At 40.7% G+C, this 13,596-nt stretch overlaps 1 protein-coding gene across 5 annotated transcripts in view; it reads left to right on the top strand.

Moving 5' to 3' along the window:
* The first annotated feature begins 3,967 nt into the window (after positions 1–3,967).
* Positions 3,968–13,596, top strand: part of NUA (nuclear pore anchor) — a 125,513-nt gene continuing 115,884 nt past the window's right edge. For all 5 annotated transcript variants that reach the window (XM_089167784.1, XM_089167782.1, XM_089167783.1 and 2 more), the window contains exons 1-3: positions 3,968–4,481; positions 4,562–4,708; positions 11,278–11,376. In XM_089167784.1, the coding sequence (XP_089023910.1) occupies positions 4,176–4,481; positions 4,562–4,708; positions 11,278–11,376 (552 nt within the window). In that variant the 5' untranslated portion in view covers positions 3,968–4,175. The remainder of the gene's footprint in view (positions 4,482–4,561; positions 4,709–11,277; positions 11,377–13,596) is intronic.

Genomic DNA, 13,596 nt, shown 5'->3' with positions numbered 1-13,596 from the left:
ACCTGCCTTAAAGACACAAGCTTATCCATGTTTTGGAAATCGTAGAGGAAATACTTTGTTGCTTCCGAAGAAGTTGTTTCGGCTTCCTAAGACGCCTCAGCTCCAGGAATGTCGAAGTTGGAGCCGAATATTCTTTATGACGAAGAAGTCGTCATAAAAACTAGGGGGCTAATGTTATCCACCAAAAACATTTAGCCTAGTAAGGGCTTCTCGGGAAAATGCACTTCTTGGGAAGGGTATCCTTGAGAAACTTAGCCAGGGGGCAATACGGTACTTTTACTCCCACAGGACTTCTCGGGGAAGGTAGAAGATCCCTCAATGTCTCTTCTCGTATTTAATGCATATGGAGGATCTCTGATATCCAGCTGCGGATATGGAAGCTTCTGATAAGTTCAGAGTCTCTCTCGAGCCTAGCGATGGCTACTCCTTTGCCCAAGTGGCCATGGGACGTTGTCATGTCAGTACAAGCGCTGACAACACAACACAACGGCATGGCAGCCCAGTCATCAAACTTGCCTCTCAAGCCCTGTGGATGAAGTCATCCCCACCTTCCACGGAAGAGATCCCCATCAAAGGGCTGTGAACCACCTTCTACCACGACAGGTGCAAATCAGCTATTTATTCCTAGAGAATGCATGAACAAGTAAGAGAATTCTAATATCCTCATAACATGGGATGAATTTCTCCTCTTCACTCCTTAGGCAAATCCATTCCTGGGTAGAAACTTCAGCTTCCATCTCTCGAATTGACTTGTCCTTCGGAGGTGGCTTCCCGTCCTCAGAGGCGGCCCACTCTCATGTTTGGTTTTGTCTATGGATAACGAACTGGGCCAACGGTGAGCTAGGACAAAAACAAGCTGAAGGAGCTAAGATCATATTTTTCACACCAACATTTGGCGTCGTCTGTGAGAAGCTACTAACGAAAAGATCGGTAGCTCTCCCCCCTTTTTCCTTTTTCCCTTGAATCCTTGTTGGATGCCTGTGAAGGCAGAAGATGATTGAGATATCAAACTCCCATACCTCAAGTAGGAACGTCAGTCTTCAGGTGACCAAGGAGATATGCGATTATCCTTGAGTACTTGTTGATCCTCCCTTTGGAGTGAATCACATGTTCAACTCAGATCTTACCTCGCGCAGTAATGCGTGCCCTTAATGCTCTGAAGTGGGTGTCTCCCCCCGGATGGGGACCAACCTGTGTTCTCTCTTCTCCCCATCATAGCCTCACACCCTGTGAACGAATCCTACTCTTGTTCTCTCAGGCGACGGAGTTAAGAGGAATGGTCAGGTGTGTATCACACTTGATACTAGCAAAGAAGCGAAATGTGGCTATCATAGACCTTTCCCAGTGATTTCGCGAAGATTTGGATCGCAAAACACATTCGGAAGGATGGGAACCACTCTTCCTCTTGGATCTCGTCTTCTCATAGCCTCAAACTCATCCTTGCATAAAGAAATGCGGTTACGGATGAGTTAAAACATAAAATAGGGCTTAAAAACCCGAAATTCCGTTTTTGCCCCTAAACAGAAAATGGGTGGGGGGTTGGTTCACCCAATAGGCCCAACTTACCGTCCATAGTTGGACCCTCAAACTGACTCCAAATTCGATGATTTTTGGCTCGTTGGAAAGTTCTTTCAACGATCTTCAATTTGATACCTTATTTGTGTCAATTAGATTCTCCATCGTCGATCTACAGACATTCCAAGATTACCCTTTTTACACCATCGTGATTAATCTTCTCTCTTCACTTAAACTCTAGGAGAGTTGTTGAGTCATCACAAAGGTCATCCACCAACATTAGTTCCATTTTCCAATCCTTCGGGCTCAACTTGATTGGCCCACAGTTGTCGCCGACTCAAGGTCCGGGTTCTCGGTCTTGAAACCACGGGTTAAAAGGGTAAAAATCCGGTGAATTTTCACAGCTGCAGCCTTATCAACATGTGGAGCGGTCTTACCTTCTTCATGAACATCTTCCGACTTGATCTTTCTCATGCTTGGATATCCATCGGGGTTCGACTAGTTCTTCTTATGGTTCCTAGTAAGGCAGGTTCTTCACCAACAGTATCTAAATCTATAAGTTATGGAGCCGAAATATGAGCCGAAATCCGGATAGCCCATAACTTCTTCTGACTAGAGCTTCGGGTACTTGGACTTGCAATTCGAGTTTTGGGTTAGGAATACGGGGGTTATTACATCCACTCTTGATCAGTTGGCAGATCTACTTATAAAGGGTTTGTCTCGCTCTCGGTTCCTTTTACTTAGAGACAAGCTTTATAATATGTGCCTAATTGGGCCCCACTAGGCACACAACGTAGTCCATTAGGCACATGACACATTTGGTGTTGGACTCGATAAGCTTAAGGGAGCTTGAATTGCACTACTGACTACACTCTAGCATGTCACCATCCTAGTTCCCAAACGATGCTTGGCTATCTATTGGGTTTGGTGGTTACCAGACACGGGTTCCTCTTCATAACTCTTCCATAAATGAGAATTGATTTTATGGGCTCCATTAAATTGTGACCTCCAAATATTAAGGACCTCCATTAATGGCAAGTTAGTGCCATCACATTTAAATTTTAGTGAAACTACACAATAGAAAATCAAACACCTTAAAATCTAATCACAGTTGAGAGAAATTCAAACCAACTGGCGTGAAGAAGGGTAATCTTGAGATCGAAACTAAAAAGAACGTCGTAAAATGGGAGAGACAAACCTAGGTAACTTAGATTTCGAGGATTGCTCATTTGTAACAATGCAACATGGATAGCTCTCCAATCTAAGGATTTCGTAATGCAGCTTGAATTTCTTGCTTGTTAGCTTCATTTTTGTGTTTTGAAAACTTTGAGCAACAACCATTAATGGTTAACCCAACAAAAAGAAAAAGAAAAAGATAGGGTTATGTAGTCAGTAAGATGGCATGAGACCTTATGTTCTTCATTGCAAGGCGGGGGGTGATTTCTATAGGGGGAAGAGGGGGTGGTCACTGGCATGGGGAGAGGGTGCGGTGGTTTCTAATAATTTTGGATAAGTTCTAGTAGGGTAAAGGGGGAATTCCTTCACCCTCCTAAGGGTTTGTACGGGTTGAGACACAATGTTAGTTTAGTAATTTAACATTAGGAGGGTATTTTGGTTATTCTATATTGAGAGTTGATTGGCACTTACATCTGGGAGTGTTAAGTTATGGCCTAGATATAATTTAATTGTGGTTTACATTACATGCAATTTAGGCTACTTAAGAGAGGCAACATGAGCTTTGGTTCAACTTAGCTGGGGTACACATAAAAACCTATGAAGAAAAAGAAGTATGGCTTTCCAATTCATTGATTGCAATTTATTGAAAGAAATTAAAGTTTGACCAAAACAAAAAGAAAAAAAAGTCTTTGCATTTAGTCTTGCTCCCGTCACTCATTTGGGTTTGATCGTGACTGGTCTTGGATATTGAGTAAATTTCTTGGTACCTTTATTTGTGACCAAGTAGGTAAGCTTGTCTTTGGTGCTATGATCCACCATATTTGGTGTGATCGGAATCTCAGGCGTTGGACTTTTAAATCACGCTCTCTCGATTCGATTTGGGATGCGATTTATTTTGATTCATCGGCTAGACTCATTTGTATTCTCCATTTCCCGGTTGTTGATTCTCCAAGAAATAGACTCATTGTTGTCTTTTGGGGTCTCAACTCCCAATTCATCAATTTTTCCTTATCCTTTCCAGTTTGGATATTTCTTGTAGTTCGTGTTTGTTTTATATTATTATTTATTCATTAAAAAAAAAAGAAAAAGAAAAAAGTAACCGGCTCCAAGCCCATTAGTTGGCCCATTCGGCAGGGTTGTTCGTTTCCAGGCCCACGGCCAATCAAAATCGCGGTGGTCGGTGGGTTTCTTTGTCGGTTCGGGCATGCAACATCACAGTGCACCCATGACCCATCAGTGCCATCATTTGCTGATTTATGCACGTATAAAGGAGAGCAGCGAGAGAACGTCTCCCTCCAGGCTCCAGGTTCCTCTTCTTTCGTTTTTCGTCTTGTTCTCTTCCCCGCACTTCCTTGGCGTCCGTTATATCCTTAATATCTTCCCTCTGTCCGTTTCAACGGATTGATCTTTATCCTTTTTGTGTAGTCTCTTCCTTTGTTCCCCTCTTCTCTCCATTAACTCTGGTGGAGTTGCTAGGGCATGCGATGCCGCTATTCCTGTCGGACGAGGAGTTTCAGTCGTGTTCCCATGATGCCTCGCTGGTGGCCGAGAAGGCTGATGCTTTCATCAGAGACCTTCACCGCCAACTCGAAACGGTTAAAGCTCAGGCCGATGCCTCTTCAATAACTGCCGAGCAAACCTGTGCGCTTCTTGAGCAGAAATACATTACCCTCTCTGCTGAGTTCGGCAAGCTCGAGTCCCAAAATGCACAGCTCAACGCCGTTCTCGAACAACGCATCACAGAGCTTGCCGAAGTTCAGACGGAGAAGCACCAGCTGCATCTCAAAGCCGTAAACTTCTTCTTTTTTTTTAATTTTTTTTAAAAATTTTTTCAATTGGCAAAAGCTTACTCTTGTTGCACCTATCATAGATATCTAAAGATGGAGAGATTGAACGTTTGTCAACTGAAGTTTCTGAGCTTCATAAGTCCAAGCGACAGTTACTAGAATTATTAGAACAGAAGGATATAGAGATTGGTGAGAAGAATGGTACCATTAAGAGCTACGTCGATAAGATTGTAAGTAATCTCGCTCTTTCTATATTAATCGGCGGTTCCATCTGTCATCATTCTACTTTTCAATCCTTGTTCAATGTGCCTTTTGCTATTGAGATGCTGTTGTTATTATTATTTTTGTCCTCATTTCTGACTTGTTAAGGAGCCGCAGTATGTGCATAAAATGCAATGATTTGTTACTGGCTTATTTTGTTACTTCCTTTTCCAACTTTAAGCTTAAATTTGCTTAAATATTTGTCTCTTGAAGAGAGTAAATCCTTTATTTGATGCACTTAATATTCTTCCCCTGGCAAATCTAGGAAATCCTATTGCCCCACCACAATTATACTTTTTAATAGAGGAGGAGATAGATATGCTAGTTGGATAAGGAGTCAGCAATTATACACAGTTTACAACCCAAAACAAAAAGTCTCGTCACCTCTTCCGGCCCGTGGGTAACCAGCATCCCACTGGATTCCTGCACTAAGCCATCATTAAGATGTGGAACCTCTTTGATTCCTTCACCTCCCAAGCTAACCAGGAAAGTAAATAATAATAATAATATAAATAAAAACTGCAAGACCACATCTTGAATCTGCCTATAACCTTTCCTACCAGCATGTATTGAAATCAACGTCTGAACCACAAATTAACCTAATTAAGTAAATTCAATGAATCAATGTACTAATTTCCATTTTCCCCCCAATTACAATGACCAAGATGTGCTAAGGCACCTGTTTTTATGTAGATTCCAAAAGTTACATCATATGTTAAATACAGTAACTGCGTATATAACCCTAATTTTAGTTTTACTTGTCAGAAGGAGTCTTATTTGCTGAAAATTTGTGGTTGAGTACTGCCACAAGCATCCCATTAAAATTTTGACCATCATTTTTTTGGAATTGCAATTGAGTAATGAGTAGTGACATAATTTTAAACACAAAGAAGAGGTTTACTGTTTATTTAGAAATGGAAATGCCTCTTGATATCTCCGTGTGATCAATGGTTTGTAATCTCAATGTCGCCAGATATTTGTACAAATCATATGTCGAGACTGTTCTGTTTCTGGTTTCGGTTGAAGGGTACTTCTTTTGATCAGCCCATGATATTTTGAGTTTCGTCCAGACAATACCCAGTTTGACTACCTGGTTGGAACCTAGGAAATCCTGGTTATGGCTATGAATTGGGTTTGGACTTTTGCTTTGACTTACAGTTACTGGCTTGCATAAAATTTTGTTTACTGGTATTAGAATGTCCTCATTTTTTTTGGTAAAATGGATTTAACCCACATTCTTATCCAGCTAACATCTAATGGTTAACCTTTCATGGGATTTGGAAGTTGCATCTTTTTATAACTTTATTAATGATTTTGTTTTGAGGTTTAGTTTGCTTATGTGAAGTTTCACATTGTTCTGCTCAGCATTGGAGCTTGCTTCTGGATTTGATTGGCCAATCACCTGGGGCTTCTTGACCGAATACTCCATCATGGCTAGCTTTAATGCCATACTGATATTTGCATGGGGGAGGGGGGCATTGTTTTGAAGTCCAATATGGTTAGCAATTTTTAAAAAACAAAATAAATGTAGAATGCCTGATGTAAACTCAGATTTAGGGTTAAAGGTAGTGTTGGAATTTCTCTAAGTCTGAGGGCTGCGTGGGAATTTCTAGCAAGAGAGAATGGTTATCCTATGGCTTATAGGGTATCTTGCTATTCTAAAATCCTGTTGTAATGTGAAGTGTGAACTCAGATCTGAACTTTAATGTATTATGAATTCCAGGTCTGAGTTTTAATAAAAAAGGAACTGAAAATAAGGTTTTAGGGTTTTGGCTAGGTAGGAGGATGGGCTGCTGCATTGGCTATGTAATTTCAGTTATCTTCCCAAGGTTTTAGGGTGTAGGAGAGGGACTAAGTTGAGTAAGGGCTTAGTTTTCAGAAGTAAAAGAAGAATTGCAAAATCTTCTGTTGAAGAAGACAGTGTAGGAAGTTTCAGGCTTTTGGGAAATAGGGTCTAATCAGGTAACCAACAGTAGGACTACTGCCTAGCAGTAGGTGCGATCCTAGGGGGAGGAAAAAGGAAGCTAAAGGGGCTGTGGTAGTGGAATTGTCTGAGGGTTGGGGTCTGCTGCTATTGCAGGGAAGAAAGGGGTGTGTGTGGGCCTGCAGATGCCAGGGAGAGGAGGGGGAGGGCTTGCGTGAGAGGGAGGAGGGGGTAGGGAAGCTGCGATGGGGTTTGAGGGGACTGGACTAATTTGGGATTGATCTGGAGCTGTTGTTTGATGGATGTAGCTGGTGAAAACTTGCTGGAAATTGCATAACAGAATTCAAAAGCTCGAAGAAACCTGCTGGAACGTGAATGATGCTGAATATTTGAAGAAGATCTTCTAAAATCTGCCGAGGCCCCCTCAAAACTGAGACCCTGGTCCTTAGTAACTTTTCATTGAATACAACTTAACCATTAGGATGAACAATGAAACTTATTTTTAGCCTTTGTCTTCCAAAATCTGCCGAGGCCCCCTCAAAACTAAGACCCTGGTCCTTAGTAACTTTTCATTCAATCCAACTTAACCATTACGATGATCAATGAGGCTTATTTTTATTCTTTACAAAGAAAGAAGAACTTGACTCAAACTCAACTAAGACTTGGAGACCAACTTAGCTATCACCTAAGTAAAAGATTTCTTCTTGAAATAAAAGACTGACTTATCTATTAGAGTCCTCTTTAGGGAAATACTGCTTTCCTAAGTAATTCACAAGTCACAACCACTAATAAAGACAAATTCTAATAAAAAACAAACTCCTAAAAGATAAGAACCCTTTTTGCAAAAGAGTCTTATCTTATCCACAACGAAACTACTAGAAACCTACTCAAACATAACTCAAATAAGAATTTAAAATGGACTGGACTCTTTCATAACTCACAAACTACTAACCCAAATAAAATAAAAATTGAGATAGACTCATAACCCTTGGATCAAGGGGGTTCCAATCAGACCAAGCCCTAAAAGGGCTGGAAAATAACCAAAATATCCCTAGAATGGGGTTCGGTCTGCAACTTTAGGTGGGTCTTGTGGCCCACATTGGGGTTCGGCTAGGGGGTCTCTATGTTCACATCAATGCCTAATAGGTTGACTTTTGATGGGTTGATGTGTTGACTTACTCAACTCCTAGAAGAGTTAAAGATGTCAGTTTTCACTAGGCATTGACTTATTGTCCATCTGATTGACTAATTCTCAAAATCAAGAGGGGCAGGAGGAACTCTTTGATGAAACCCTAATAATATTTCCCAAAAATTCATACAAGAATGTAAGAAATAACAAGGTAACACTGGTTTCTATGGTGCCAGTCACCCCCCACACCTCACAGTGTTCCCTCAGCCTACGGTTGCCCACAAGACTCTCCAAAATTCGATTTCCTCTCTCTTCCCTCTTTCCGTCTATTTATTATCTCAAATAACCCTAACTAACCCTCATTCCAGAAGGCCTCATCCCTAGGGTAACCCTAACTAACCCTCATTCCACAAGGCCTTATCCCTAGGGTAACCCTAACTAACCCTCATTCCATAAGGCCTCATCCCTAGGGTAACCCTAACTAACCCTCATTCCACAAGGCCTCATCCCTAGGGTCCTAACACTTCCAACCCCTCAAAAATCACCTTGTCCCCAAGGTGATGGAATTGTTGAAGTTTAGTCGTATGATGGTGCCGCATAACCGTAGTAATTCAATATCGTCCTCTCAGGCTGGATAACACACCCACTGCTCAAAATCAGACTTGGAGCGTTTTTTTTTGTTGCCTGCAACGAAATTAATCCCCATCGCACCGCTGCATCTCAAGGAGCCTGCGTGCAGCTGTTGGAAGACGTTGGATTTTCCTCAGTTGCTGCAGCCCCAACGTTGCCGCCTCCCTTTCTATTATGAAGTTCAGAGGTTGAAGACGATGGTTCCCAACTTGTTGGTTCGGTTGGACCATTTTCTGGCAAGTTCTTGGTTCAGGCTTGGTTTGGGTTTGGGTTTTGACCCGTTTGAGTTATTTGGGTTTAAAGTAATGCTGAAAATGCTTGGATTTTGGGTATACGAAATGGGCCAGGCCCATGAGTGATGATGAAAAGGAGTAAGGTCCAAATACTTAAACCCATGGGTGAAGAGTAATGGGCTGATCGTTGGTTTGATTGTAGGGATTGGGTTTTGGGTTATGAAACTGTAATGGGCCCAAAATAATTCTATTAAATGGGCTATACATGAACACTTAAAATCATGGGTTAAAAAATATGGGTTGGATATTGAGTTAATGAAATACGATGGGCTGGGGATTAATGGAATGGGCTGGGCCCAAGGGGGTTTCTTAGGAAAACGTACGGCCCAATCTTTGAACTTGGATCTCTTGGGCTCTAAATCTGATTCTAAGCATATCTGAATTGGGCCCGAATTAGAACCTCCTTGGCCCTTAATGTTTGAACCAAATTGATTGACCGGTTTGGGTTGAGCCGAACCAACCTCAAAAACCCTAAAACTCCACCGTCTTCTTCCTTTCCTGCGAATAGAATTTTTGGCGGCCTGCAACTTGCCGTCGATTGTACCTGGCCTCCTTCTATGCTTCTTCACTTCACTGCATCTCGATTTTATAGCAGAATATTGCTCCTCCACTCTGGTCCGGTAGGTATCTTCACTCAATCCTATCTTCATCTTTTTGCTCCATGTTTGGTGATGTGTGACTTTCGTAGCCGGCAGTACTTCATCCTTCATTCGATACTTCTCAACCTGGTTGTTGTCTATCTCCAAATTTGATGTCGGTTGTCTCCCGTCGCTAAACTCACACCTAAGGGCTTCTTTGAATCCCGTCCAAGAAAATGCCGTCCAATTCTTGTGATAGATCCAGTCAAGTGCCTCTCCTTCCAGATGTTGGATCGCTACCCCCAACCACTGCTCTTCCTCGATCTGGTTCTCCCAAAGAGAAGAGAAGAACCTCTAAAATCCATCTCTGAACTCCTCCTTCACCAGAAAACGAAGGCAGTGCCATCACCTCCCTGGATCGTTACAGCTCTGATGCCAATTGATGAAACCCTAATAATATTTCCCAAAAATTCATACAAGAATGTAAGAAATAATAAGATAACACTGATTTCTATGGTGCCAGTCACCCCCACACCTCACGGTGTTCCCTCAGCCTACGGCTGCCCACAAGACTCTCCAAAGTTCGATTTCCTCTCTCTTCCCTCTTTCCCTCTATTTATTATCTCAAATAACCCTAACTTATCCTCATTCCAGAAGGCCTCATCCCTAGGGTAAACCTAACTAACCCTCATTCCACAAGGCCTCATCCCTAGGGTAACCCTAACTAACCCTCATTCCACAAGGCCTCATCCCTAGGGTCCTAATACTCTTCATTAATTTTATTTAAAAAAAAAATTTGGGGGGGGGGGAGTTTCAAGTTTATGCAGTAAATTCTACTTTGATGACAAAAATTAGGATAATATGCATAGTCTGGAGTCCACAATATCCTTGGAGGCTGTAAAACTGATTGAAAATGGCAATTTACAAATTAATATTTTCTCCAAAATAACTCAAGTATGCAATTAAGTATTGGAGGAAAACCATTATCGAACCTTGTGTTATTTCTTGTATCCTTTTGGATTCTAAGTCCAAAAGCATAGCATGATCGATGAAACCCTATTCTGCTGCTTGATGGAGAAGTTGATGAATTATGGAACTGAATTTTGTTCCTTGATGGAGAATTTGGTAGATCTGGCAAACTCTACGTCTAAGAACTAATTGATAAATGCGGAAAGCAATTTTAGGGTTTCTAACTTAATATTATGGATTCTAAAGCATAGTTGTCAAGGCGTCGCCTAATTGCCGCCTCGGCGTCCGGGTGCCTTCGGAGCGCCTCAAATCGGCGTCGCCTTATTTTTAGGCAATAGAGCGACCGCCTTAGGGTTTGAGGCGTCACCTCAGGCACCTTGGACACCTTATACCTTAAGGCATCTGCTTTTTTTTTTTTTTAAAATCACATGAAAGATGTCAAATTGAAGGCATATATTGAATTACTTATTAGATTCCGATTGTAAAGTATCTATTGTTTGAACCTATATGCATATTTATAATGACGCTACATGTGATCAAAGTAAAAAAATAAAAACAAATAAAATCGAAGGAGAATAAATTCTTGACTCGAGTCTCACACTCTCACTCTCACTCTCACTCTCACTCTATTCCTAATCTCTTTCTCTTTTCCTCTCTTCTTCTCTTTGACTCCCGCGACTGGTACTCTTCAACTACTTCTACAGTTCTTGCAGCATTTAGGTCTAAAAAAAGAGGAATTTTTTTTTAGCATTTTATCAACATGTTGATTTAGATCTCTTGGTGTTCTGGTCAGTATGCTGCCATTGAGGTGTGCTTGCATTTTATATTTCAAGAGTTAATGGGAAAATATCTTTATTTTATCTTCTCTTGATACATTTCACTGGAAAATTCTGTTGATAATTCCCGATATTATGACTGAATGCATTCTATGTTACATAATGCTTGATTCGATTGTTCAATAGATCCCTGGGTTTCCAATAACATTTTCTAATTTCGTTGCTTTTGCATTTTGAAGGTTAGCATAACTGAAAATGCTTCCCAGAAGGAGGCCCGGGTGCGTGATAGTGAAGCAGAATTGGCACGTTGTCGTGCTGCTTGTGATCGTCTTTCACAGGTAGATGGTGCATTCTCTGTTTTTAAAGTCATTATCTGTTTGTAATGTATTATAGGGTGCAGTTTCTTAAATTGCTAAGCAAACGTGTGCATGTGTGTGCTTGCGTTTTTTTTTTTTTGGTTTATTTTTATAATGTGGAAACATATGCAGGAGGGTACTAACCAAACCTGATGCATTCTGATGCCTGCTGAAATTTCCAGGCCTTTGTTGGTAGATGGGTACTTGCAGGGAATATTTAGGATTGTTGCAGATGAACTGAATGAAAATACATGGAATTGCAGAGCAGGACCAAGGATCATATTTGAGACTTAATGGGAACAGGAAACTGGACAGATTAGTTTTATGTTGAATTCTGATCTGTCAGTGATTTTAGGTTGAAACCGAGAAAAATTGTCAGTTATTCTACAGGATATTTTCTTTCACTACTTCCCTGGCAATCGGTTTCCAAATTGCTCTGATATGGGAAGGATTTTAGAAATCCCTGTTCGATTTCAGTGATTGGATTTGCGAGGTTATAGTAATGGAATCTCATAAAATGATTTGAATGCAATCTGAGTTCTTACAGAACTTACAGGTTTTAAAAGAACAGATAAGCAATGGGGTTAGAAAAAAGAGTATCTTATAGATGTTCTAAGCGTTGAGGAACTTGATTATGAAATGAAATCCAGAGTGAGATTATTAGAGCTGGAAGGAGAACAAAGAAAGCTGGAGTGGGAGTGTAGGAGGCCACCTTCAAACTAAGAAATTCTTCCAGGGAATCCTTCCTTGAAGGATTGAGTATGAAATGAAATCCCGAGTGAGATTATTAGAGCTGGAAGGGGAACAAAGAAAGTTGGAGAGGGAGTGTAGGAGCCCACCTTCATAGTAGGAAATTCTTCCAGGGAATCCTTTCTAGAAGGATTGAAGTAATCCACATTAAAGTTGAGGTTTCCACCTCCAGATTTCAGAAAATTCATCCAGGAACATCACATATCAACATGACAAAGGAAAGAAAAGTCACTCAAAAGTCAAAACTTTGTTCGTCGAATTTATATATCCTGTAGCAAGGTACTATAGCATGTATAGTATTCTGAAATTCTGGCTCCTGCCATGACATGAACTTTCCTAGTTATAACATGAGTCAGTTCACTATGTATTTGAGCAGCTGCAAGACTAGAAATAAAATATTTGAACTCCTGAACTTAGTAGGCAAATTAGAAAAGGAGAAAGAGGTTTTTTAATACTGTTTTAGAGAAATGACAGATTATTAAAATATGGTAAATAATTAGAGTTTAAATAATAGAGTGGTCAGATTGCGTAATATCAAGTTAATGGACTTTTTGTGAGAGCAGAAGAAGAAAGGGGAGCTGCAAAGGACAATAAGATGGAAAACACAGCTGAAACAGAATATAAAAGAGAACTGTGATGTGGCCAGGCAATGCCTATAATTGGAGATTAGGTTTGAGGTTTATATCTGTGCTGCACGGGTCAATGTAAAAGGGGTTTTCTGATAAACTGGGGCTCAAAAGCTTGCTGGTTCTGTGTATTGTTGCAGCCTGTGCGAAGTGAATAAATAAAAAGGGCAAACCTGATGCCGAAGTCTTGTGCACAAGCAGAGTCTGGGTTTCAATTTTCTTACACTGCTAGGAGGATAATAAATAAAAACATAAATAAGCGAAAACCAGAAAGATTGCTACAGAAGAGGAGAAGTGGACAGGGAGAATGTATCATGGTGTCCTAAGAGACCAGAAAGACACCTGCAGGGGGGGGGGAGAAGTGATGGATTTTTGGAAATTTACTGAGCAGACAAATCAGGTTTGCTATTGCATACAAACTTGCTCTTATTGAGTTTGGGTTTACAAAGGACCCAAAAACAGTATTTCATACTTATTGAAGGTCTATATATATGTGTATATTGAACCCTCTTTTTGGTAATTTTACCACATCTCCCGTTTTGGTAGTTATATGATGATGACTCAGCTACATTAACTGAAGTACACCAAGGCACTTAACAATGAAAAAACGTACTGATGCAACCCATAATTCTAGGGTTGAGATTTGAGATAAAACCCTAAGATTGGGTCACTGCAGGGTCCTCTCTTGTGAACCAGCAATCAATGACTGACACTTGTAGTTGAGAATTATGTTGGTTGGTTGGAAATCCTAGGGTTTTAATTGAATTGGGTTGGATTGAGAAATTTTGGGTCTTAACGAAATAGGATTGGACCAATTGGGGAGATT

The sequence above is a fragment of the Hakea prostrata genome, chromosome 9, assembly GCF_041222555.1.
Source record: "Hakea prostrata isolate BN-2017 chromosome 9, UWA_Hpros_2, whole genome shotgun sequence".
Taxonomy (NCBI): Eukaryota; Viridiplantae; Streptophyta; class Magnoliopsida; order Proteales; family Proteaceae; genus Hakea; species Hakea prostrata.
This window is presented reverse-complemented; position numbering and strand designations above follow the sequence as displayed.